This window comes from Pleurodeles waltl, chromosome 7 (assembly GCF_031143425.1).
Source record: "Pleurodeles waltl isolate 20211129_DDA chromosome 7, aPleWal1.hap1.20221129, whole genome shotgun sequence".
NCBI lineage: Eukaryota > Metazoa > Chordata > Amphibia > Caudata > Salamandridae > Pleurodeles > Pleurodeles waltl.
In genome coordinates, this window is record NC_090446.1 from 507,891,598 (window position 1) to 507,917,723 (window position 26,126).

Genomic DNA, 26,126 nt, shown 5'->3' on the forward strand with positions numbered 1-26,126 from the left:
GTATCGTCGAAAGCCAGATTTCGCCCTTCTGGATGTGAGCGCCCAATTTGGGCCTGTTCGGGCCTACCACGTCTTAGCCTGGATCGGACTCTATTTCAATTCTGTCCCCGATGCCACACACAATTTTAATACACAGACCAACACCTCGTATGTAATCTGTTCTCTCTCCCGATCACCGAGAAGAGTATTGTGAAGCCTGTCGATCGTTCCAATCCAAGAAGACCCTACTTGACCTGAGAGCCAGGAGATTGGAAATGGCGTCGAAGAGTATTGCGTATATAGACACCCTCGAGGAAGAACAGGCGCAGGCGGCAGTGTCCATCCAAGAAACTGACTTTGAACAAGACTCAGAGGAAGATACTCATCACTGCCGGTCAGCACGTGAGTACGACTGCCCCTACGCCCACTCCTAAAAGATCATTGAAGGCCTTGGTACACCACTGCCAGAGAGCCATGGTTCGACCTGCAAGAAAATACTCCGCAACTGACCTTCGGGTTCGGTGCCGAAAAAGGCCACACCTACTTCGGTACCAGAGTCTAGCAAATCCACCAAAAGCTCAACTTCTGAGTCGGTGTCCACATGCTTAGGAGTCGAAACCTCGATGTTCTGCCTCGGAGCCGAAACAGGCTGTATTTTCAGGCCTGAAAAAATTGCAAACGTCTGAGCCGAAAAAGTATTCTTACACAGAAGAATAAGGACTTTTGAGCCACCTAAAGCAAAGATCCAAGCCATATGATGAACAGTCCTCTAAATCATCAAAACCATCAGAATACATTTCTGAGGACACTGACATTCAACCTATTCTGGAAATCGTGGATGAACGACAATCAAGGATCCATATCCATAAAGAGACTGGGAGAATCATTACTGCACCCCCTCCACAGACTAATAGGAAGTTGACTTTTCAGGAACATCTCGATACTGCTCCAGCATAGATTTTTTAAACGGAAGGAGAAGCCATTACCTCTGCATACTTATTCCCCACGTTCACCACAACTTTCTTTTTCACCACCATCCATTAGCCCACCACCGTTGCCTTCACCAACTCACTCAGACTTATTCTCAAGGTTATACGGTTGATCTTTGGGATCTGTATGATCCAGATCCCATACCAGCGAATGACCCAGGCCTATATCCTTCAAAACCTTCCCCACCTGAGGATACAACTGCATACATGCATGTCATTTTTAGGGCAGCAGCGTACCACAGGGTACTTATGCACAGTGAGTCTTTGGAAGAGGATTTCCTTTTTAATAACTTATCCTCCACGCACTCATGTTACCAGTGCCTCCCAATGCTACCTGGCATGATTAAACATGCAGATGAGATATTTAGTGAGCCGGTTAAAGCTAGTGTCTTAACACCACGCATTGATGAGAAATATAAGCCTGCACCTACAGACCCTGCTTACATTACCCACCAGGTACCTCCAGACTCAGTGGTTGTCGGTGCCGCCAGAAATAGGGCCAATAGTCAATCATCAGGGGATTCCCCTCCCCCTGACAAAGAAAGTAGGAAATTCGATGCTGCTGGCAAGAGGGTAGCTACAGAAGCAGCTAACCAATGGCGAATTGCAAAATCACAAGCCTTGCTAGCAAGGTATGATAGAGCCCACTGGAACGAGATGCAGGAGCTATTACAACACCTGCCAAAAGAGCATAAAAAAAGGGCTCAATAAATTGTTGAGGAAGGTCAGGCCGTAAGTAACAACCAGATACGGTCTGCCCTTTATGCTGCAGATACAGCACTTAGAAGTGTGAATACTGCTGTCACCATACACAGACAAGCATGGTTACGTTCCTCTGGATTAGTGTCAGAAATACAGCAGGCAGTACTGAATATGCCTTTCGATTTAAAAAAATAAAAAAAATAAAAAACCTGTTTGGTCATGAGGTTGACACCACAATAGAAAAACTCAGGCACTGCTAAAGCAATGGGAGCCTTATATACACAACACCTTACAGAGGCTCCTTTTGTAAGCAGCAATTTAGAGGAGGATTCAAGCCACAATCTACAGAGGCTTCTACCTCCCAGCCTAAACCAGGGCATCCACAGCAGTACCAGAAGGGGGGATTTGGAGGCTCATATAGAGGCCAACAGAGGCAAATTCCAGGCCACAACATCACACACCTCCTATGGGGGCAGACTGCAGCAATTCCACTCCCAGTGGCAAAATATCACCACAGACCAATGGGTACTTTCAATTATCCGCAATGGTTTTTGCCTAGAATTGATTTCTACCCCTCCAAAAATTCCTCCCCGCTATCACAGGTAGTCCCCAGAACACAATGTTCTACTACAATAAGAAGTACAATCGCTACTACTAAAAGAGGCAATAGAATTAGTTCCTAAATTTGAACAAGGTACAGGGGAATACTCACTATACTTCCTCATTCCCAAAGAGGATGGCACTCTCAGACCCATTCTAGATCTCAGAGCACTAAATTTATATATCCTGTCAGAACACTTTCACATGGTAACTCTGCAGGACGTTATTCCACTACTACAAAAACAAGATTACATGACTGCATTAGATCTCAAAGATGTGTGTTTCCATATACCCATCCATCCAAATCACAGAAAATACCTTAGGTTTGTGATAGCAGAAAAACACTACCAATTCAAAGTTCTGCCATTCGGCATAACAGCTCCAAGAGTATTCACAAAATGTCTAGCGTTAGTAGCAGCTTGCCTAAGAAGACAACACATACATGTCTTTACTTATCTAGACGATTGGCTAATAAAATCCAGCAGTTTTATACAATGTCAGCAGCACACTCAATACACAATAGAGACCCTACATACATTAGGGTTCACTCTCCACTACCAAAAAATCCCATCTTCAGCCAGCACAGGTACAACCTTACCTAGGTTCTATTCTCAATACACAAAACGCCTTAGCCTATCCAAATACACAAAGGATACAAGCTTTCCAAAATCTCAATACCCCAAATGCAGTCAAATCAACAGTACACTGTAAGATTTATCATAAACGATTGGGAATGATGGCATCCTGCATAGCAATAGTACCGCTTGTAAGACTAAACATGAGAACACTACAATAGTGCCTCTCACAGCAATGGTCTCAAGTACAGGGTCAGTTGAAAGATCTAATGTTAGACCGCCAAACACACAGGTCCCTTCAATGGTGGAATCTCAGCAACTTAATGAAGTGGTAGTCATTTCAAGGACCTGTGCATCAGACCACATTAACAACAGATGCATCAATGATAGGTTGGGGAGCACATCTCAACAACCTTACCATTCAAGGGGAATGGGATTCAAAACATCTAAATTATCACATAAATCATTTAGAATTATTAGCTGTGTTCCTTGCCCTAAAAGCGTTTCAACCACTTCTCAAACCCAAGACTCTCTTGATACAAACAGACAATATGACGACCTTGTATTACCTAAAGAAACAATGCGGGACACATTCATCTTAACTGTCCCTTCTAGCCCAAACAATATGGAAATGGGCAATTCACAATCACATTCATCTATTAGCAGAATACATCCCAGGAATACACAACCAGCTAGCGGATCTCCTAAGCAGAACTCAACAGATATACGAATGGGAGATTCACTCTCAGGTACTTCATCAGTACGTACTTTCAAAAGTGGGGAACACCAGAAATAGACCTATTCACGACAAGCGAAAATGCAAAATGCCAAAACTTCGCATCCAGACACCCACACCCTCTGTTCAAGGGCAATGCTCTATGGATCAACTGGTCAGGGATATTTGCTTACGCTTTTCCCCCTCTCCCACTACTTCCATTTCTGGTCAACAAACTACATCAGACCTCTCTCACCATGATACTCATAGCCCCCACGTGGGCACGACAACATTGGCACACAACACTCCCAGACCTGTCAGTTGTACCTCACTACAAACTTCCAAACAGGCCGGATTTGCTAACACAAAACAAAGGTCAAATCAGACACCCAAATCCCAGTGCTCACAACTTAGCGATTTGGTTCCTGAAGTCATAGAATTTGGATACTTGCAACTCCCATTAGAATACATGGAAGTTCTCAAACAAGCATGCAAGCCTACAACTAGACAATGCTATGCTAACAAATGGAAACAATTTGTTTATTATTGTCAATCTAAAAATACTGACCCACTTTCAGCATCAATACAAGATATTGTATGCTACTCACTTCATTTACAGAAGTCAAATTTAGCTTTCTCATCTATTAAAATTCATCTTAATGCAATATCAGCATATTTGCAGACCATACAACATACCTCTGTCTTTAGAGTCCCAGTTAACAAATCCTTCATGGAAGGACTAAAACGTATTGTTCAATCTAGAACCCCACCTGTTCCTGCTTGGAATCTGATTATTGTACTCACAAGACTAATGGGCCCACCTTTTGAACCCATGCATTCCTGTGAGATTCAATTTTTAACCTGCAAAGTTGCTTTTCTAGTAGTGATTACTTCGTTAAGAAGAGTTAATGAAATATACACATTTACTTTTGAGGAACCTTTTTTTCCAAGTACACAAACATAAAGTCATACTTAGAACTAATCCAAAATTTCTGCCAAAGGTTTTATCACCATTTCACATAAACCAAACAGTGGAATTGCCAATCTTCTTCCGACGGCCAGATTCAACTGCAGAAAGAGCTCTTCACACTCTTGACCTTAAAAGAGCTCTAATGTATTATGTGGATAGAACAAAAGAATTTAGGAAAACTAAACCACTTTTGGTTGCCTTTCAACAACCACATAGAGGTAATCCTATCTCTAAACAAGGATTAGCTAGATGGATTGTTAAATGTATTCAAACATGTTACATTAAGGCAAAAAGAGAACTTTTAATCACACCTAAAGCTCATTCCACTAGGAAAAAAGGTGCATCTATGGCATTTTTAGGAAACATACCAGTGGCAGACATATGCAAAGCTGCCACATGGTCTACACCACATATATTTACAAAGCATTACTGTGTAGATGTATCTTCAAAGGAACAGGCCAATGTTGGTCAAGCTGTCTTAAGAACATTATTTCAAACCACGCCTACAAGCTAGCCACCGCACTTTGGGGGGAGAGTAACTGCTTTGTAGTCTATACATAGCATGTGTATATGCAGCTACACATGCCATTGAACGGAAAATGTCATTTACCTAGTGTACATCTGTTCTTGGCATGTAGTGCTGCAGATTCACATGCGCCCTCTCTCCTCCCTGGAAGCCTGTAATCATTGCAGTTTTCTTATTTGTACATATGTATATGCATTTACATTTGCATGGACATTTATTTGTACATTTTTTATAAAACATTTATATTCTTATATTCTATCACTCCTTCCTACACCCTTTTGTGGTAAAAAATAAAAAAAATCTAACAACGGAGTCGATGCCCATGCGCAGTATGACCGAGAGGAGTCAATGAATCCAGTGACTCCGAAAAGACTTCTTCGAAGAAAAACAACTTGTAACACTCCAAGCCCAACACTAGATGACGGAAGCAATGGATAGCTTGTGAATCTGCAGCACTACATGCCACAAACAGATGTACACTGGGTAAGTGACATTTTATTTTTATTTTTATATATATATATATATATAATCTATATGTTCGATGGCATGTGTATCTGCAGCTACACATGCCATCGAACATATAGATTATATATATATATATAATCTATATGTTCGATGGCATGTGTAGCTGCAGATACACATGCTTTGCACATCCCGCCATCTAGTGTTGGGCTCGGAGTGTTACAAGTTGTTTTTCTTCGAAGAAGTCTTTTTGAGTCACAAGATCGAGGGACTCCTCCCCTTTTGGCTCCATTGCGCATGGGCGTCGACTCCATCCTAGATTGTTTTCTTTCCGCCATCGGGTTCGGACGTGTTCCTTTTCGCTCTGCGCTTCGGGTCGGAAAGTTAGTGAAAAACTCGGAAAATTCGACGGTATTGTTTGCGGTCGGTATCGGGTTAGTTACAACAGATTGACACCGAATTTTGAAGAGCTCCGGCGGCCCTTTGGGGTTTTCGATTTCCCGGCGGGGCCTGGTCGGCCCGACCACGTGCGTCTTCAAGGCTAATGGAACGGACCCCATTCCGATTCTGCCCCGAATGTCGCAACAAGTATCCTTATACAGATCAGCATTTGGTCTGTAGTGTGTGTTTGTCGCCAGAACACAAAGAGGATACCTAGGAGGCCTGTCGAGCATTTTGGTCCAGAAAAACCTTAAGGGACCGAAGAGCAAGAAGACTACAGATGGCGTTGGTGCCGACAGGACAAAAACACATGGCGGAAGAAGATGAAGCCTTCTCAACCGAGGATTTGGATTCAGAAGAGGTCGATCCTGAACAGACGCCGAAAACCGTGAGTAAGACGTCGATACACAAGGCTCACGTAAAAACCACTAAAGCCCAGGGGACGCCACCGCCAACAGGCCATGGCTTAACCCGAAAAATAGGTGACCAGGCATTGGCACCGAAAAAGGGCATGCATGTGTCGAAGTAATCCGACTCCGGTCGAGATACCGGCACAGAGCAGACTTGACACCGGGTCAAAGCTGACTCGACCCCGAGACACCGGGTCAGAGCAATCTCGGCACCGAGAGAGCGGCACCGAAACAAGTCGGCACCGAGAAATCAGTACGCCGAAGAGCAAGAAAGTGTCGTCGGAACCAAAAGAGGCAGCCAAAAAAGTTTAGATACCGAAACATCCGGCCTTGGAACCGAAAGCAAGTTCCTACACAGAGGAACAAGCCTGTCCTCACAAATGCAGACACATAGATTTGAACAGGAACTGGAGACAATGGAGCCAGACTACACCCAAAGAAGGCTCCACATACAAAAAGAAACAGGGAAGATCAGTACTCTTCCTCCGATTCGAATGAAACGAAAACTTGCCTTCCAAGAGAAAGACAAGCAGCCACAGGCGAAGGTGGCTAAACAAGTAACCCCGCCACCATCTCCACAACGCTCTCCACAACCATCACCGGTAGCCACTCCACCAATGATGCAATCCCCAACTCATACAGGGATGAGTCAGGATGATCCAGACGCGTGGGATCTTTATTATGTGCCAGTGTCAGATAACAGTCCCGACTGTTATCCAGCTAGGCCGTCACCACCAGAAGATAGTACAGCCTACGCACAGGTGGTGTCAAGGGCAGCGGCGTTTCATAATGTCAGCCTGCATGCTGAGGCAGTTGAAGACGACTTTCTATTTAATACACTGTCGTCCACACACAGCCAGTACCAGAGCCTCCCCATGCTACCTGGAATGCTAAAACACTCCAAACAAGTGTTTGAGGAGTCTGTGAAAGGAAGGGCCATTACTCCAAGGGTGGAGAAGAAATATAAACCGCCACCAACAGACCCCGTGTACATCACACAACAGTTAACACCGGACTCTGTGGTAGTTGGGGCAGCTCGCAAGAGAGCGAACTCACACACTTCAGGAGATGCACCACCTCCAGACAAAGAGAGTCGTAAGTTCGACGCGGCAGGGAAAAGGGTGGTGGCACAGGCAGCAAACCAGTGGCGTATTGCCAACTCACAGGCTTTGTTGGCCAGATATGATAGGGCTCATTGGGACGAAATGCAACATTTTATAGAACATTTGCCCAAGGAGTTCCAAAAGAGAGCACAGCAAGTGGTGGAAGAAGGACAGAGTATCTCGAACAATCAGATACGGTCAGCAGTGGATGCGGCAGACACAGCTGCTAGAACTGTAAACACAGCAGTAACAATACAGAGACATGCATGGCTGCGTACATCAGGATTCAAGCCGGAAATACAACAAGCCGTGCTGAATATGCCATTTAACGGACAGCAGTTGTTTGGGCCGGAGGTGGACACTGCTATCGAAAAACTTTAAAAGGATACTGATACGGCTAAAGCCATGGGCCACTCTACTCCCCACAGAGCAGAGGCACATTTCGTAAAACACAGTTTCGAGGGGGGTTTTGAGGACAAAGCACGGAACCCACAACCTCACACCGCGGTACTTTCTCATACCCAAAAAGGACAAAACTCTAAGACCTATATTTGATCTCAGAACATTAAATATCTACATCAAATCAGATCACTTTCACATGGTGACACTGCAGGACGTAATCCCATTGCTCAAACAACAAGACTACATGACAACACTAGACCTAAAGGATGCATACTTCCATATACCGATACATCCTTCACACAGAAAGTACTTAAGGTTTGTATTCCAAGGGGTACATTACCAATTCAAAGTGTTGCCATTCGGGATAACAACTGCGCCAAAAGTGTTTACAAAATGCCTGGCAGTAGTAGCTGCACATATCAGGAGGCAGCAAATACATGTGTTCCCGTACCTGGACGATTGGTTAATCAAAACCAACACGCAAGAACGGTGTTCACAACACACAAAGTACGTCATAGAAACCCTTCACAAACTAGGTTTCTCACTCAACTACAACAAGTCACACCTTCAGACGTATCAATCACAGCAATACTTAGGGGCGACAATCAACACAACAAAAGGGATTGCCACTCCAAGTCCACAAAGGGTACAGGCATTTCACAAGGTAATACAGGCCATGTACCCAAAACAATAGATACAAGTCAAGATGGTGATGAAACTACTAGGCATGATGTCCTCATGTATAGCCATTGTCCCAAATGCAAGATTGCACATGCGGCCCTTACAACAGTGCCTAGCATCACAGTGGTCACAGGCACAGGGTCAACTTCAAGATCTAGTGTTGGTAGACTGCCAAACATACACCTCGCTTCAATGGTGGAACAATATAAATTTAAACCAAGGGTGGCCTTTCCAAGACCCAGTGCCTCAATACGTAATAACGACAGATGCCTCCATGATAGGGTGGGGAGCACACCTCAACCAACACAGCATTCAAGGACAATGGGACACTCAGCAGAGACAGTTTCACATAAATCACTTAGAACTACTGGCAGTATATCTAGCATTGAAAGCATTTCAACCTATAATAAGCCAAAAACACATTCTTGTCAAAACAGACAACATGACAACGATGTATTATCTGAGCAAACAGGGAGGAACACACTCGACACAGTTGTGTCTCCTAGCACAGAGAATATGGCATTGGGCGATTCACAACCACATTCGCCTAATAGCTCAGTTTATTCCAGGGATTCAGAATCAGTTAGCAGACAATCTCTCTCGGGATCACCAACAGATCCACGAATGGGAGATTCACCCCCAAATACTAAACACTTACTTCCAAAGATGGGGAACACCACAAATAGACCTATTTGCAACAAAAGAAAACGCAAAATGCCAAAACTTCGCATCCAGATACCCACAGGATCAGTCTCAGGGCAATGCGTTATGGATGAGTTGGTCAGGGATATTTGCATACGCTTTTCCCCCTCTCCCACTCCTTCCATATCTGGTAAACAAATTGACTCAAAACAAACTCAAACTCATACTAAGAGCACCAACTTGGGCGAGACAACCTTGGTACACAACACTACTAGACCTCTCAGTAGTACCTCATGTCAAACTACCAAACAGACCAGATCTGTTAACTCAACACAAACAACAGATCAGACCCCCAAATCCAGCATCGCTGAATCTAGCAATCTGGCTCCTGAAGTCTTAGAATTCGGACATCTAGACCTCACACAGGAATGTATGGAGGTCATAAAACAAGCTAGGAAACCAACCACAAGACATTGCTATGCAAATAAGTGGAAAAGATTTGTTTATTACTGCCATAATAAACAAATACAACCCTTACACGCATCTGCTAAAGACATCGTCAGATACCTACTGCACTTACAAAAGTCAAAGCTAGCTTTTTCATCCATTAAAATACATCTCACCGCAATTTCAGCTTATCTGCAAATTACGCACTCAACATCACTATTTAGGATCCCAGTCATAAAGGCTTTTATGGAGGGTCTGAAAAGAATTATCCCACCAAGGACGCCACCAGTTCCTTTGTGGAACCTTAACATTGTCTTAACACAGCTCATGGGTCCACCATTTGAACCCATGCACTCAGGTGAGATACAATATTTAACATGGAAAGTAGCATTTCTAATTGCCATCACATCTCTAAGAAGAGTAAGTGAGATACAAGCATTTACCATACAAGAACCCTTTATTCAGATACACAAGCATAAAGTAGTTTTACGAACAAATCCCAAGTTCTTACCAAAAGTCATATCACCGTTCCACTTGAATCAAACAGTAGAACTACCAGTGTTCTTTCCAGAACCAGATTATGTAGCTGAAAGAGCACTATATACATTAGACATCAAAAGAGCGTTAATGTACTATATTGACAGAACAAAACAAATTAGAAAAACAAAACAATTGTTCATTGCTTTCCATAAACCTCATACAGGAAATCCAATATCCAAACAAGGCATTGCCAGATTGATAGTTAAATGCATTCAAACCTGTTATCTCAAAGCAAAAAGAGAACTGCCTATAACACCAAAGGCACACTCAACTAGAAAGAAAGGTGCTACCATGGCCTTTCTAGGAAACATTCCAATAACTGAAATATGTAAGGCAGCCACATGGTCTACGCCTCATACGTTTACCAAGCACTACTGCGTGGATGTGTTAACAGCACAACAAGCCACAGTAGGACAAGCAGTACTACGAACTTTGTTTCAAACAACTCCTACAGGCTGAACCACCGCTTTTGGGGAGATAACTGCTTACTAGTCTATGCAAAGCATGTGTATCTGCAGCTACACATGCCATCAAACAGAAAATGTCACTTACCCAGTGTACATCTGTTCGTGGCATGAGACGCTGCAGATTCACATGTGCCCGCCTGCCTCCCCGGGAGCCTGTAGCCGTTTGAAGTTGATCTTGAACATTTGTAAATTTGTAAATATATCGCTTTAAACCATATTATGTACATACATATTTACTCCATTGAATGGGCACTATTACTATAATACACAACTCCTACCTCACCCTCTGTGGGGGAAAACAATCTAAGATGGAGTCGACGCCCATGCGCAATGGAGCTGAAAGCGGAGGAGTCCCTCGATCTCGTGACTCAAAAAGACTTCTTCGAAGAAAAACAACTTGTAACACTCCGAGCCCAACACTAGATGGCAGGATAATGCACAGCATGTGACTCTGCAGCGTCTCATGCCACGAACAGATGTACACTGGGTAAGTGACATTTTCCTTAATGTTCGATGGCATGTGTAACTGCAGATACACATGCTGTGCATTATCCTGCCATGTAGTATTGGGCTCGGAGTGTTACAAGTTGTTTTTCTTTGAAGAAGTCTTTTCGAGTCACGAAACCGAGGGACTCCTTCCTTTCGGCTCCATTGCGCATGGGCCTTGACTCCATCTTAGATTGTTTTCTTTCCGCCATCGGGTTCGGACGTGTTCCTCTTCGCTCCGTATTTCGATTCGGGAAAGTTAGTTAGTTATCGGAAAATTTGACGGTATTGTTCTCGCTCGGTACCGGTTTAGTGTTAGCACATCGACACCGAAGAAAGAAGCGCTCACGCGGCCCTTCGGGGCTTCCACTCTCCAGCGGGGCCTGGTCGGCCCGACCGCATCCATCTTAAACCTCATGGACCGGACCCCCTTCTGCTTCTGCCCCAACTGCCACGCAAAGTATCCTTATACAGACCAACACTTGGTCTGTAATCTGTGTTTTTCTCCTGAACACAGGGAGGATACTTGCGGGGCCTGTCGGGCATTTCGATCCAAGAAAACACTACGAGATCAAAGAGCCTGAAGACTCCAGATGGCGTGGACACCGGCCGAGCACATCGATGTCGAGGTAGAGGAGAGATTCTCCATTCGAGATTTGCACTCGGACGAGTCTGAAAGTGAGCAGCCGAAGAGGCAGCAACAAACTGTGAGTAAACCAGCCCCGGCAAAGACTCACTCAAAGATAATGAAGGCCAAGGGGATGCCACCGCCAACAGGCCATGGCTTAACCCGAAAACACGGTGACCAAACATCTGCACCGAAAAAGGCCTCCCAGCAGCCGACGACATCCGACTCCGGTCGAGGTACCGGCTCCGACACAACTCTGCACCGAGAGTTCGGCACCCCGAAAGTCAAGAAGGGTTCTTCGAAGCCAAAAAAGACTGTACAAAAAGCTTTGGTGCCGAAACATGCAGCCTCGGAGCCGAAACCAGGCTCCTATGCAGAAGAGCACGGCCTTTCAACACAATTACAAGAGCACAGATTTGAACAAGAACTGGGCATGGGAGAGCCAGACCATACCCAGAGGAGGTTGCACATACAAAAGGACACGGGGAAAATCCAAACTCTTCCTCCAATAAAGATCAAACGCAAGCTCGCGTTCCAGGAAACGGAAATGCAGACAAATGCGAAAGTGGCTAAAGAGAAAACACCACCAAGGTTCTCTCCTCAGCAATCTCCATTACATTCGCCACATCTGTCCCCGGTAGCAACCCCACCAATGATGCAGTCGCCAACACACACTGGGATGACCCAAGATGACCCGGATGCATGGGACTTGTATGATGCACCGGTCTCAGACAAGAGTCCCGATTGCTACCTGGCTAGCCCATCACCACCTGAGGACAGCACTGCATACATGCAGTTGGTTTCAAGGGCAGCTACATTCCATAATGTAGCAGTGCATGCAGAGCCCATAGAGGACGACTTTTTGATCAACACCTTGTCATCTACTCACAGCTCAGACCAAAGCTTGCCAATGCTGCCAGGCATGTCAAAACACGCCAAACAAGTGTTTCAGGACCCAGTAAAAGCCAGAGTCATCACGCCTAGGGTGGAGAAGAAATATAAACCTCCCCCAACTGACCCTGTATATATCACACAACAATTAACTTCTGATTCGGTGGTAGTGGGAGCAGCCCGAAAAAGGGCAAACTCCCAATCCTCAAGAGACGCACCACCGCCCGACAAGGAAAGTCGGAAATTCGATGCAGCAGGCAAGAGGGTGGCAGCACAGGCAGCCAATCCATGGCGGATTGCCAATTCTCAGGCTCTAATGGCTTGATACGACACGGCACATTGGGATGAAATGCAACATCTCATTCAGCACCTTCCCAAAGAGTTCCAGAAACGTGCCCAACAGGTTGTTGAGGAAGGTCAAACTATCTCTAACAACCAAATAAGGTCGGCTACGGACTCAGCAGACCCGGCAGCAAGGACAGTGAACACGGCAGTAACCATTCGTAGGCACGCATGGTTACGGAGCTCCGGATTTAAGCCAGAAATTCAGCAGGCTGTGCTGAATATGCCGTTCAAAGAACAACAATTGTTTGGGCCGGAGGTCGATACGGCAATAGAAAAACTGAAAAAAGACACGGACACGGGCAAAGCCATGGGCACGCTCTACTCCCCACAGAGCAGAGGCACTTTTAGGAAGCCGCACTTTAGAGGGGGGTTTCGTGCCCAAACCACAGAGCCTTCCACCTCACAAGTCAGACCCACATATCAGGGCCAGTATCATAGAGGAGGGTTTCGAGGTCAGTATAGTGGTGGACAGTTCCCTAAAGCAAGAGGGAAATTCAAGAGCCCAAAAACCCCACAAACCGAACAGTGACTTCAATGTCACAAACCCCCACCACGCAACACCAGTGGGGGGAGACTTACTGCATATTACCACAACTGGGAACACATAACTACGGACTCATGGGTCCTAACCATTATCCAACATGGTTATTGCATAGAATTCCTACAATTGACACCAGATGTGCCTCCAAGAGCACACAATATGTTGAAACAACACTTAGATCTGTTACAACTAGAAGTCCAAGCATTGTTACAAAAAGAAGTAATAGAACTACTACCCAACCATCAAAAAGGATCAGGTGTCTACTCCCTGTATTTCCTAATTCCAAAGAAGGACAAAACACTGAGACCCATATTAGACCTCAGAACACTGAATCTTTACATCAAATCAGATCACTTTCACATGGTGACACTTCAAGACGTGATTCCCTTGCTCAAACAGGACTACATGTCAACATTAGATCTCAAGGTTGCTTATTTCCACCTACCCATACATCCTTCCCACAGGAAATACTTAAGGTTTGTAATCCAAGGCGTGCATTACCAATTCAAAGTATTACCATTCGGCATAACAACAGCCCCAAGGGTATTCACAAAATGCCTTGCAGTAGTAGCCGCTCACATCAGGAGACAGCACATGCACGTATTCCCTTACTTAGACGATTGGTTAATAAAAACCAGCACTCAGCAACAGTGTCTTCTACACACACAATACGTCATAGAAACCCTACACAAACTAGGGTTCTCTCTAAACCACCAAAAATCACATCTACAACTGTGCCAAATACAACAATACTTAGGAGCAACAATCAACACACAAAAGGGGATTGCCACTCCAAGTCCACAAAGGGTACAAGCCTTCCAAAATGTAATATTAAACCTGTACCCAAACCAGCGCTATCAAGTGAGGTTTGTAACGAAACTCCTAGGCATGATGTCTTCATACATAGCCATTGTCCCAAACGCAAGACTACACATGCAGCCCTTACAACAGTGCCTAGCATTACAATGGACACAAGCACAGGGTCATCTTCAAGATCTAGTGTTGATAGACCGCCAGACACACTTCTAGCTTCAATGGTGGAATCCTATAAATTTAAACCAAGGGTGGCCATTCCAAGACCCAGTGCCTCAATACGTGATCACAACAGATGCTTCCATGATGGGCTGGGGAGCACACCTTAACCAGCACAGTATACAGGGACAATGGGACGTTCACCGAAAGCAACTGCACTTAAATCATTTAGAACTGTTAGCAATGTTTCTAGCATTGAAAGCATTTCAACCACTAATAGCCCACAAACACATTCTTGTCAAAACAGACAACATGACAACAATGTATTACCTAAACAAACAAAGAGGGACGCACTCATCACAACTGTGTCTCTTGGCACAAAAGATTTGGCATTGGGCGATTCACAATCACATTCGCCTAAAAGCACAGTACATCCCAGGGATTCAAAACCAGTTGGCCGACAATCTCAGTCGAGATCACCAACAAACACACGAATGGGAGATTCATCCCCAGATACTACAAACTTACTTTCTACGCTGGGGAACACCAGAAATAGACCTATTCGCAACAAAAGAAAACGCAGAATGCCAAGACTTTGCGTCCAGGTATCCACACCCTCAGTCCAAGGGCAATGCGTTATGGATGAGTTGGTCAGGGATATTTGCTTACGCTTTTTCCCGTCTCCCACTTCTTCCTTATCTGGTAAACAAATTGAGTCAAAACAAACTCAAACTAATACTAATAGCACCAACCTGGGCTCGCCAACCATGGTACACAACACTACTGGACCTGTCAGTAGTACCTCATATCAAACTACCAAACAGACCAGATCTGTTAACTCAACACAAACAGCAGATCAGACACCCGAATTCAGCATCGCTCAATCTAGCAATCTGGCTCCTGAAGTCTTAGAATTTGGACATTTAGACCTTACACAAGAATGTATGGAAGTCATTAAACAAGCTAGAAAACCTACTACAAGACATTGTTACGCAAACAAATGGAAAATATATGTTTATTACTGCCATAATAATCAAATTCAACCACTACTTGCTTCCGCAAAAAACATTGTAAGCTACTTATTGTAGGAGGCTGGACTGGCTTGTAGTGAGTACCAAGGGGTACTTGCACCTTGCACCAGGCCCAGTTATCCCTTATTAGTGTATAGGGTGTCTAGCAGCTTAGGCTGATAGATAATGGTAGCTTAGCAGAGCAGCTTAGGCTGAACTAGGAGACGTGTGAAGCTACTACAGTACCACTCAGTGTCATATGCACAATATCATAAGAAAACACAATACACAGTTATACTAAAAAATAAAGGTACTTTAGTTTTATGACAATATGCCAAAGTATCTTAGAGTGTACCCTCAGTGAGAGGATAGGAAATATACACAAGATATATATACACAATAGCAAAAATATGCAGTATAGTCTTAGAAAACAGTGCAAACAATGTATAGTTACAATAGGATGCAATGGGGACACATAGGGATAGGGGCAACACAAACCATATACTCCAAAAGTGGAATGCGAACCACGAATGGACCCCAAACCTATGTGACCTTGTAGAGGGTCGCTGGGACTATTAGAAAATAGTGAGAGTTAGAAAAATAACCCTCCCCAAGACCCTGAAAAGTGAGTGCAAAGTGCACTAAAGTTCCCCTAAGGATAAAGAAGTCGTGTTAGAGGAATAATGCAGGAAAGACACAAACCAACAATGCAACAACGATGGATTTCCAATCTAGGGTACCTGTGGAACAAGGGGCCAAGTCCAAAAGTCACAAGCAAGTCGGAGATGGGCAGATGCCCAGGAAATGCCAGCTGTGGGTGCAAAGAAGCTTCTACTGGACAGAAGAAGCTAAGGTTTCTGCAGGAACGAAAAGGGCTAGAGACTTCCCCTTTGGTGAACGGATCCCTCTCGCCGTGGAGAGTCGTGCAGAAGTGTTTTCCCGCCGAAAGAACGCCAACAAGCCTTGCTAGCTGCAAATCGTGCGGTTAGCGTTTTTGGACGCTGCTGTGGCCCAGGAGGGACCAGGATGTCGCAAATTGGACCAGGAGGTAGAGGGGACGTCGAGCAAGACAAGGAGCCCTCTCAGCAGCAGGCAGCACCCGCAGAAGTGCCAGAAACAGGCACTACGAGGATGCGTGAAACGGTGCTCACCCGAAGTCGCACAAAGGAGTCCCACGTCGCCGGAGAACAACTTAGGAGGTCGTGCAATGCAGGTTAGAGTGCCGTGGACCCAGGCTGGACTGTGCACAAAGGATTTCCGCCAGAAGTGCACGGAGGCCGGAGTAGCTGCAGAAGTCGCGATTCCCAGCAATGCAGTCTGGCGTGGGGAGGCAAGGACTTACCTCCACCAAACTTGGACTGAAGAGCCACTGGACTGTGTTAGTCACTTGGACAGAGTTGCTGGATTCAAGGGACCTCGCTCGTCGTGCTGAGAGGAGACCCAGGGTACTGGTGATGCAGTTCTTTGGTGCCTGCGGTTGCAGGGGGACGATTCCGTCGACCCACGGGATATTTCTTCGGTGCTTCTAGTGCAGAGAGGAGGCAGACTACCCCCACAGCATGCACCACCAGGAAAACAGTTGAGAAGGTGGCAGGATCAGCGTTACAGAGTTGCAGTAGTCGTCTTAGCTACTATGTTGCAGTTTTGCAGGCTTCCAGCGCGGTCAGCAGTCGATTCCTTGGCAGAAGGTGAAGAGAGAGATGCAGAGGAACTCGGATGAGCTCTTGCATTCGTTATCTAAGGAATTCCCCAAAGCAGAGACCCTAAATAGCCAGAAAAGAGGGTTTGGCTACTTAGGAGAGAGGATAGGCTAGCAACACCTGAAGGAGCCTATCAGAAGGAGTCTCTGACGTCACCTGCTGGCCCTGGCCACTCAAAGCAGTCCAGTGTGCCAGCAGCACCTCTGTTTCCAAGATGGCAGAGGTCTGGAGCACACTGGAGGAGCTCTGGGCACCTCCCAGGGGAGGTACAGGTCAGGGGAGTGGTCACTCCCCTTTCCTTTGTCCAGTTTCGCGCCAGAGCAGGGCTAAGGGGTCCCTGAACCGGTGTAGACTGGCTTATACAGAAATGGGCACCATGTGTGCCCATGAAAGCATTTCCAGAGGCTGGGGGAGGCTACTCCTCCCCTGCCTTCACACCATTTTCCAAAGGGAGAGGGTGTAACACCCTCTCTCAGAGGAAGTCCTTTGTTCTGCCATCCTGGGCCAGGCCTGGCTGGATCCCAGGAGGGCAGAAGCCTGTCTGAGGGGTTGGCAGCAGCTGCAGTGAAACCCCGGGAAAGGCAGTTTAGCAGTACCAGGGTCTGTGCTACAGACCACTGGGATCATGGGATTGTGCCAACTATGCCAGGATGGTATAGAGGGGGCAATTCCATGATCATAGACATGTTACATGGCCATATTCGGAGTTACCATTGTGAAGCTACATATAGGTAGTGACCTATATGTAGTGCACGCGTGTAATGGTGTCCCCGCACTCACAAAGTCCGGGGAATTGGCCCTGGACAATGTGGGGGCACCTTGGCTAGTGCCAGGGTGCCCTCACACTAAGTAACTTTGCACCTAACCTTTACCAGGTAAAGGTTAGACATATAGGTGACTTATAAGTTAATTAAGTGCAGTGTAAAATGGCTGTGAAATAACGTGGACGTTATTTCACTCAGGCTGCAGTGGCAGGCCTGTGTAAGAATTGTCAGAGCTCCCTATGGGTGGCAAAAGAAATGCTGCAGCCCATAGGGATCTCCTGGAACCCCAATACCCTGGGTACCTCAGTACCATATACTAGGGAATTATAAGGGTGTTCCAGTAAGCCAATGTAAATTGGTAAAATTGGTCACTAGCCTGTTAGTGACAATTTGAAAGAAATGAGAGAGCATAACCACTGAGGTTCTGATTAGCAGAGCCTCAGTGAGACAGTTAGTCATAATACAGGTAACACATTCAGGCACACTTATGAGCACTGGGGCCCTGGCTAGCAGGGTCCCAGTGACACATACAACTAAAACAACATATATACAGTGAAAAATGGGGGTAACATGCCAGGCAAGATGGTACTTTCCTACAGTGGGCCTTTGGCTTTATAAAACATGTGCATTCCCATTATTACCTGATTCTTTGCCATGTAGCTGTTGTGAGGTTATTTTAGCATTTCATACGGGCACGCACTTTAGCTCTGTGACTGAGGCCTATGCCCTTTTATCTAGTTACAGTTCGCTTTTATTCCGTTAATTATTTTAGCAAAGCTTCTTTTTGGTGGTGATTTTTAAAAAAATAATAATAATTTAATCAGTTGTCCTTCCTTGCAGAAACTGTTAATCTTTTCTTTACACAACATTCTCATCCTGTGCTCAACCCAAGGTTGTTCACGATGTTTACCGGGTATTGCCAGTCCAAAGGGAACATTGTCTACCCTACACAGAAAAATACATGGCAGGGCATTTCTTAGAACACCATATGTTATAAAACATCACAATGCTAGCAACATCTTTGAGGGGGACTTTTCTACCAGCTTGCCAACTTATGCTGTATGTTGTCTGTGGGAGGACTTTCAGCAGACTAACACACCTCTTCTCTACCTCAGCACAGGCATGGAGGTTGAGCTTCCTTCCCTGGGCCAGAAGGGTGGATTAGGGCTACCACTGTTACTTGCTCTCATGTAGAAACTTAGTAGTGTAAGTAGGAAGCCTAGGCACACTATTATGACATAATGGTGGGACTCTTCTTGTGTTCCATTCTTTTGGTCACGGCTGTCATAACACTGCGTTATCCTTATTATCACAATTCATCTCTTTCTAGAAAGAACGCAGTTGCTTCAATAAAACCTATGAAACCAAGATCCTGCTTCTGGTTTGTCCTTACATATATGAAAATGGTCTGAGTGAAAGGGATGAGATTTGCTCCACCACGACTTCCCTAAGGAGTTGGAGTGACATGCGATAGGCTGCCACAAATTACTTCAACCTTTGGTACTTGTTAGTTGTGGCTAGCTAACTGGAAAGGGTTTGGCCAACGGCTATCACATGGTGTCGGATCAGACTCAGTCCCCCATGTTCGGTGGTGCTGCCTCTCAAAATCCAGCAGTCTTGTTACCAAAACGGGAGTCTGACATAACTTAAACATTCCAGCCTCCTCATGCAATCTTAATGAAATTGTGTAACGTTTCCTAACTGTATATCCCCCTAGAAATGGCTCCTCCTATTTACTCGTCTAGATCTTCATAATGAACTCATTAAAATTAAATGCCTCACATTGGAGTAGGTGTGTGTTTTTGACAATTGTCCTCCAGTCATGGTAACTTGTGCATACTTTTATTCAGAGCAGTGCAGCTGACTGACATTCATTTACTAGTATTTTTGTTCAGCGATACAGTGCCCACTGCCTATTATGAGCTATATTAAACTGCAAATTAAATTATCTAAAGTTCAGACTAGAGGAACTATCACTTTAGCCACTGGACTTGATGAGCATCTCCAAATGCTATTTACTTTAAACGAAAGCCATGTCATGCCAACTGACAATTGTTTTATGCACTTGTTTGGTAGGTTCTTCCGTTCTTCCATCTCTAAACAATATAATTCTGGGTTGATTGCATGTATCCCATTGCCATGACAAATTAACTCTAGTTTAACCTAGTGTCCACTTAACTGGGTGTGAAGGCATTATCTATGGTCAAATGACTGATTTTAAGCAGTCTGGTGACGTGGTATGTTGGTCACAAGTTTGAAACATGGCAAAATAAGACTTTAATCCTTTAAGGGAAAACTGAGAACCATTAATCTTGGTAAATAAAACATTTTATTTACATCGCTTAGACCCAGCAAAATCTGTACCTTTTTAGCACCATATAAAAACAGTTTAATATAAATACTGCTCCTTACCTTTATACCACTGGTGATAAGTTCATTCTAAACCTGAAGTTTGATGCACAGTGTTTACTGTCCTAATTGTCCACACTTTGATGCTAGACTTGAATTAGTAAGGGCAACCTTTCTTAAATGTTTTAGTTTACCTATGTGTGCTTACTTTTTTAATTCTCTTTGTACTATTTGTACTTTTAAGTTCTTGCCCTTTTCTTTGTGGAAATACTCCTTGCCATTCTAGTGTGGAGATAATTCATGAACTTAATGGATTACAGAAAGTAATTTACAGTTTTCAAATTTGCCCTCATGTTTTCACTATTCAAAAGTGAATCGCTATTGCTCTCTTGATAGTCAGGTGTCTGTTAACTAGCTCCTATGCTCCAAGTTTTACTTAAATGGCTAACATGAAGCAAAGCATGTTGGGCACCACCTGACTGTTAGCCTTGTATAGGTAAGGGCCACATTACTCCTTCAGCATCTTACTCGATTTTTGTGACTGCTTTCTTTTTCTATGTTGTTAAGTTGTTCCAGCCACTTATGGACCAACGAAATAAACACAAAACGACATTGGCTGTTGTATGGACCCATGATTATCTATTCAGTCTAAATTACTTGTTCTTCAAATGTTGAATAATTCACTTGAAAAAGAATGCCATAAGCAGTACTGCAGATAAAATGCAATTGAACCTGTTTTTTTTCCCCATTATGGTAAAACATCTGTTTTTGAAGATAACAAAAGTGAAGTATGTGGATAAGATACACATTGGCAACTTTGAGATCGACGCCTGGTACTTTTCACCATTCCCTGAGGACTATGGAAAGCAGCCCAAGCTGTGGATTTGCGAGTACTGCTTGAAGTACATGAAGTTTGAAAAAAGCTACAGGTATCATCTGGTAAGTCATGAGAGAGGAAAGCAGTGTGTTGTTACGTGGCCACCTTTTTGGGTAAGATTCTTTCGATTTGTAGAAAGAGTTTAAAAAAAAAAAATGCACCTGTGGTGTTTCACAGTGAAGTTATCTGTTGTGCTTGTTTCTAGTTGCTGGATGTCCTTTGTGTTAAATTACCAGCCAGCCTACATTTGACTGGTAATCAGATTACTGACCTATCAGCAGCACCACTAAACCTCCTTCCCTGTGGATGAGAATGAGCCAGCATATAAAGAGATCCCCCCATGATTGATTGCCTTTCCCCAATTTCGTTCATCCCTCTCCTTACAGACATGGTTTCATTATGTGCTGGAAGAACTTTCGTCACATAGAACTTAAGCCCTGAAGAAAGGCTCTCATTGAGCTACAGGTCCATAATTCAATTGTGATTAAGCCCTCTGACAAAGGTGGTGGTATTGTTTTTCAGGGCGTTTAGCGATATAACGCAGAAATCCATAAACCGTATGAAAGTGCAACTCATTATATTGAGCTCAACTACAATGCACTTACTGAGATTAAAAAAAAGATACATGCTTCTACTTAAGATGCCAAGGAGCGAGTTTCCTTGAGTAACCAGACATAGCACTTCCTTAAAAAGACCCCTAGAACCGCAGTATCGTATACTACATAAGAATGTGTCTAAACCCCAGGGTAGACCTATAATCTGTGTGATCTTACCTGAGCAAATTTGTACATACATCGTATTTTTATTTATTCCGTTCATTCTAGCTTTTCTAATTTGTATCCATGACAATGACTTGTCAGAGACAATTCTCATGATCCGCTTGATCGAAGACTTAAGATTTGATTTGTTTATGCAACTATTTATTGCCATCGAGACCATCGCTATATTTCAGTATACAACATGAATAGTATTGCTGTCATTTAACAGGCCTTAAACACCATAATGCGTCAGCCCATTTTCTTTATAGTTTCTTTGTATTGCATTCTCTGTTAACTGATTTCTGCAAATGTTGTGAATCTGATGCAATGGGAAAAAAATATACTCTCGTTGAATTAAATGCATACTTTCATGGAATAAGACCTTTGGAGGAGGTATTTTGACTGTCTTTTTGGTTTGGTCTAACACTTTTAAAGACTTATAAAGCATTTCCATACTTTACTCAAAACTTAGTTGTCATTTAAGAGGCCCTAGAAAAGCCTACTTTTTAGTCAGTTTCTAAGAATTTGCCAGAATTATAAACTGCAAAAAAATCTTTATTCAGAAGCACAGCTCCTGCATAACAAATTGCAAGACAGAGGCTGTACACATGGGTTGGCATGGCAGTCAATGGGCATGGTATTGCTTTATGGAGAAACGGCTGGTACCAAATGTATAAAGGGCAGGAAAACTCACCCAATCTGCTTGTGTTCTCAGACTCACTTGCTAATTAGAGACACCACCATGTACCACTAGGTCTTATGTGTATACACATTGCACAGTGACTCTCGGGTATGGCAGTTATACATTTCTCCAGTGTTGCGGGAGAGGGAGTAAACAAAAGGCAATGTAATGAAGACGTAAGTAATTGAATCAGATTCGAATGCAGTGTGAAAATTGCAGGCCAAAGGAGATCACAAAATAGTAACTTGCACATGGGTCCCACTCCTCCTTCCTTTTCAAACTTCAAATATTTCGTTTTTAATCTGCAATCAAGGTTATGGACTAGCAGCTTTAATTTAACAGCAAGGGAAAATGTAGTTCTATAATAATCCAATAGTGAAAGAAAAAAAACCATGCAGCCAGATGATACGAGAGTAGCAGGAGTTGCTTTTCTCTAGCATTGGATCATGCACAGATTCACATGGTTGAGCCATTACCCGATGTCAGGCTCTGCATCCATGTTAACATTATGTGAAACAGTAAATAATGATTCTTCTTTGTCAAATCCTCGCTGATGGTCATAAATGTGGAATATTCCAGTCTGCTTGCAGAGATCACGGAACCCTTTTCTTCATCGATGTAGAATTGCTAGACTCCAGTTGGAGGTGGACATGTTAAGGTTTAATAAAACAAGATGTCATATCCATTTATGCAATAGCCAATTTGTTGTCCTAGAAAGACTGCATTTCAGAATCGAGCTGAAAATTGTGTCCCATTAGAAGGTATACCCTTAAATCTGTGCGTTACAGGTAAGGTGTTTCCTGGCTTAAGAATTCTTAAAGTTTTTTTTTTTTTTTTTTTTAAACGTTCCTTTAAGGAGCCAACATTTCCCATCTCTCAGGAACACTTGAAACACTTCAAGATTTATTAACCTGTATTTAAAAAAAAAAAATCTTTCCGCTGAGTAAATGTTTTAATACCTTCACTCAATGACATTCACATGTGAGATGCTTTTCCCTTTTACATCGTTTTCTGAGGGAGTACTATTTAAAATTCATTCACTTTTAGTGAAGTGCCTCTTGTGGGAGAAGAAATGCTGTCCAAGACCCAGAGTGTGTGGATTTGGCTTATTGGCCTTCCTCACATTCTGTCACTGAATGTGAATTTTGTTGGGAAAATAACAGAGTGTCTTGAAAGAACAAGGAAAGTTGCCTGAAAGTATGGCTAGAAGCCATCAGAGCATAAGGAAGAGACAACGGAAGCATGCCAGAGAAGGGGCCTTTCTGTACTGAGCCTTTACACTCTCCAGAAAAGGTCTCCCGGAGAGGAAGATCCAAGAAGAGATGTCAGACATCACCGTTTCAGACATTCCAATGAAGACTAGTTGTTGTTGAAGCAAACCCCTGCACCTACATGCTAAGCCAACTAACATCACATACTCTTCTGTCAATGTTCACTCCTGCGAGCTAGTCATCATCAAGATATACAGTGCCGAAACACCATTGAGATCTATAAGAGCACCGTCTAAGCCCCTGATGTCCAACACGGTGGCTGAGCCATTGGAGTGGGTCTTCTAGGCACTCTTACTCTGATGGCTTTTCATGCGCTCCCTCTGGCTCCTATACTTTTCAAAGCTGATCTCACCCTTGTCTGCCAAGATAAAGAAAATGACCATTCCAACAGAAGAACATTTGCCCATCTGGAGTTCTCATTGACTTACCATGGGTCAAAGAGGCACTACCATATCACCAATTTAGGAAGATGTCAACTTTTCCTGACCGCCATCATTGCCAGTGATTTATTCAGATTAGCTAATGACTGCAGCTTCCAGGAAACCTAAGAACCAATCTTGTTCTTCTGTGCCACGAAGAGTAATTCTATAAATGTGAACTTTTGCACATAGACTTCACCAGCGGCCTCTCTTTTGTGAACTCAACTGTGGGTGACATTTCACGAAATCCATTGAGGACTAACAACATTGAATATAGAAATAAAAGTACCCCTATCAATTAGTTCTGTAATAATGGAAACAATACACCCAAGAGCCATCCCAAGACCACCCCTTCCATTAATTCCTGTCTTTGCAGAAGTGGCCGAAGAAATTTTCTTGTCAACAGCAACAATCAAAAAGGCTGTTAAAATTAAAAATATATATGAGCTATTGGAACAAGACAGTCCATGCATGCGGCAAGAGCCTAATCTCTGGTGTCTGAGAAAAGCACCTTCATCTGTTCCAGAAAAATCTGCTCTGCCAGCCAGGTAAAAACAAAAAACATGTATGCTGCAGGGTGGAAAGTTTGTGGATGTGCAGCAACTGCCTTTCCATGCCGCCTGCTCGTTTGGCCCTGCTGCATCGGGTGTCCCCAGGGGACTTAGCAGTGCTAGAAGCTTTTAAACTACAGTTCATGGCTGCTGGTCTTTCGACATAGCTGTCGTTGGGCCCTGGCTGCTGTGGCAACATCGCCTGCACTGGTTCTGGGAAAGCCCAGCCTGGCCTTGCCGAGGGTGAGGCCGCAGGGTGAGACTTGGCCTGTGGGCCCATTCCTGGGAACTGGGGTCGATTACCTTCCCTCCCATCCTCGTCCATCCTGCTTTCTTGGTTTCCCTGCTGGTGGCCCCCTCTGAATTGGCCTGTGGGCCCATCACTGAATGCTGGTGAGCAGGGGGGAGGTTCTGCCCGCCCCATCCTGCTTTCTTGGTTTCCGTGCTGGCCATCCCCCGCTCTCTGAACGAGCCTGTAGTTTCGGCCAGCCTGACAAGGACCCTCACAGCATCAGTGCAGAGTGGTGTGGGTTTGAGCAGCCCACTTGGACTGGTGTAGCCTCCCTGTGGTCTTTTGGCCCTGCTGATGAGAAGCCTCTGAATTCCTGCTCTTGCCTGAGAGCCTGCCGTCTACAATCCTGCATTCTTACATTACTGATTTGTTACTTTGCTGTTTGCTACCTTTGGTGCCTTTTTTTCTCCTTGTATTCTGTCTTGTAGCTGGTGTGGGGCATAGCTTGTTATCCTTCGTGCCCGCCCTACGGACATTGTATTCCTTGTACTTCCTTGTATTTCATTGTACTCCCTGCACCAGACCTCCTTTTTCCTTACTGCTCGGACGTTTTGTTGTTCCCTGGTGCCTGGTCCCCATGTCCCCTGCCTGACTGCTGCTCCTTTTCACTGAGGGGCCCTCTTCCCGTCATCCTGTATCCTCCCACTGGCTGTCCCACCCTACTGTCCTGCCCTTTACTAGCGGGACCCCGGGTGACAGTTGCAGGCACTGGGTACCACTTGGGGGTTTTGGGGACCTGATCGATATCTTGTCCACGTGGTGCCCTTACTTCCTACTCCCTCCCCGTCCCCCCGCAACCCCTGTCTAAGCAGATTTTACGGCTCCTCTGCTGGCCTGCTTTGTTTTCCCTCCAGCTCGCAGCCTCCCTTGATTAGTGCGCTCCCAGGTTTGGACCCACGGTTTAAGGTTTCCATTGAGGCACCAGACTCACTCTTCACC

The 26,126-nt window shown here is 44.4% G+C and overlaps 1 protein-coding gene across 1 annotated transcript in view; it reads left to right on the forward strand.

Annotated features, from left to right (window-relative positions):
* The window catches only part of KAT8 (lysine acetyltransferase 8), a 564,841-nt gene that overhangs the window by 134,363 nt on the left and 404,352 nt on the right, over positions 1–26,126 (forward strand). Inside the window, exon 5 of the mRNA XM_069244212.1 lies at positions 21,112–21,276. Within this exon, the coding sequence (XP_069100313.1) occupies positions 21,112–21,276 (165 nt within the window). The remainder of the gene's footprint in view (positions 1–21,111; positions 21,277–26,126) is intronic.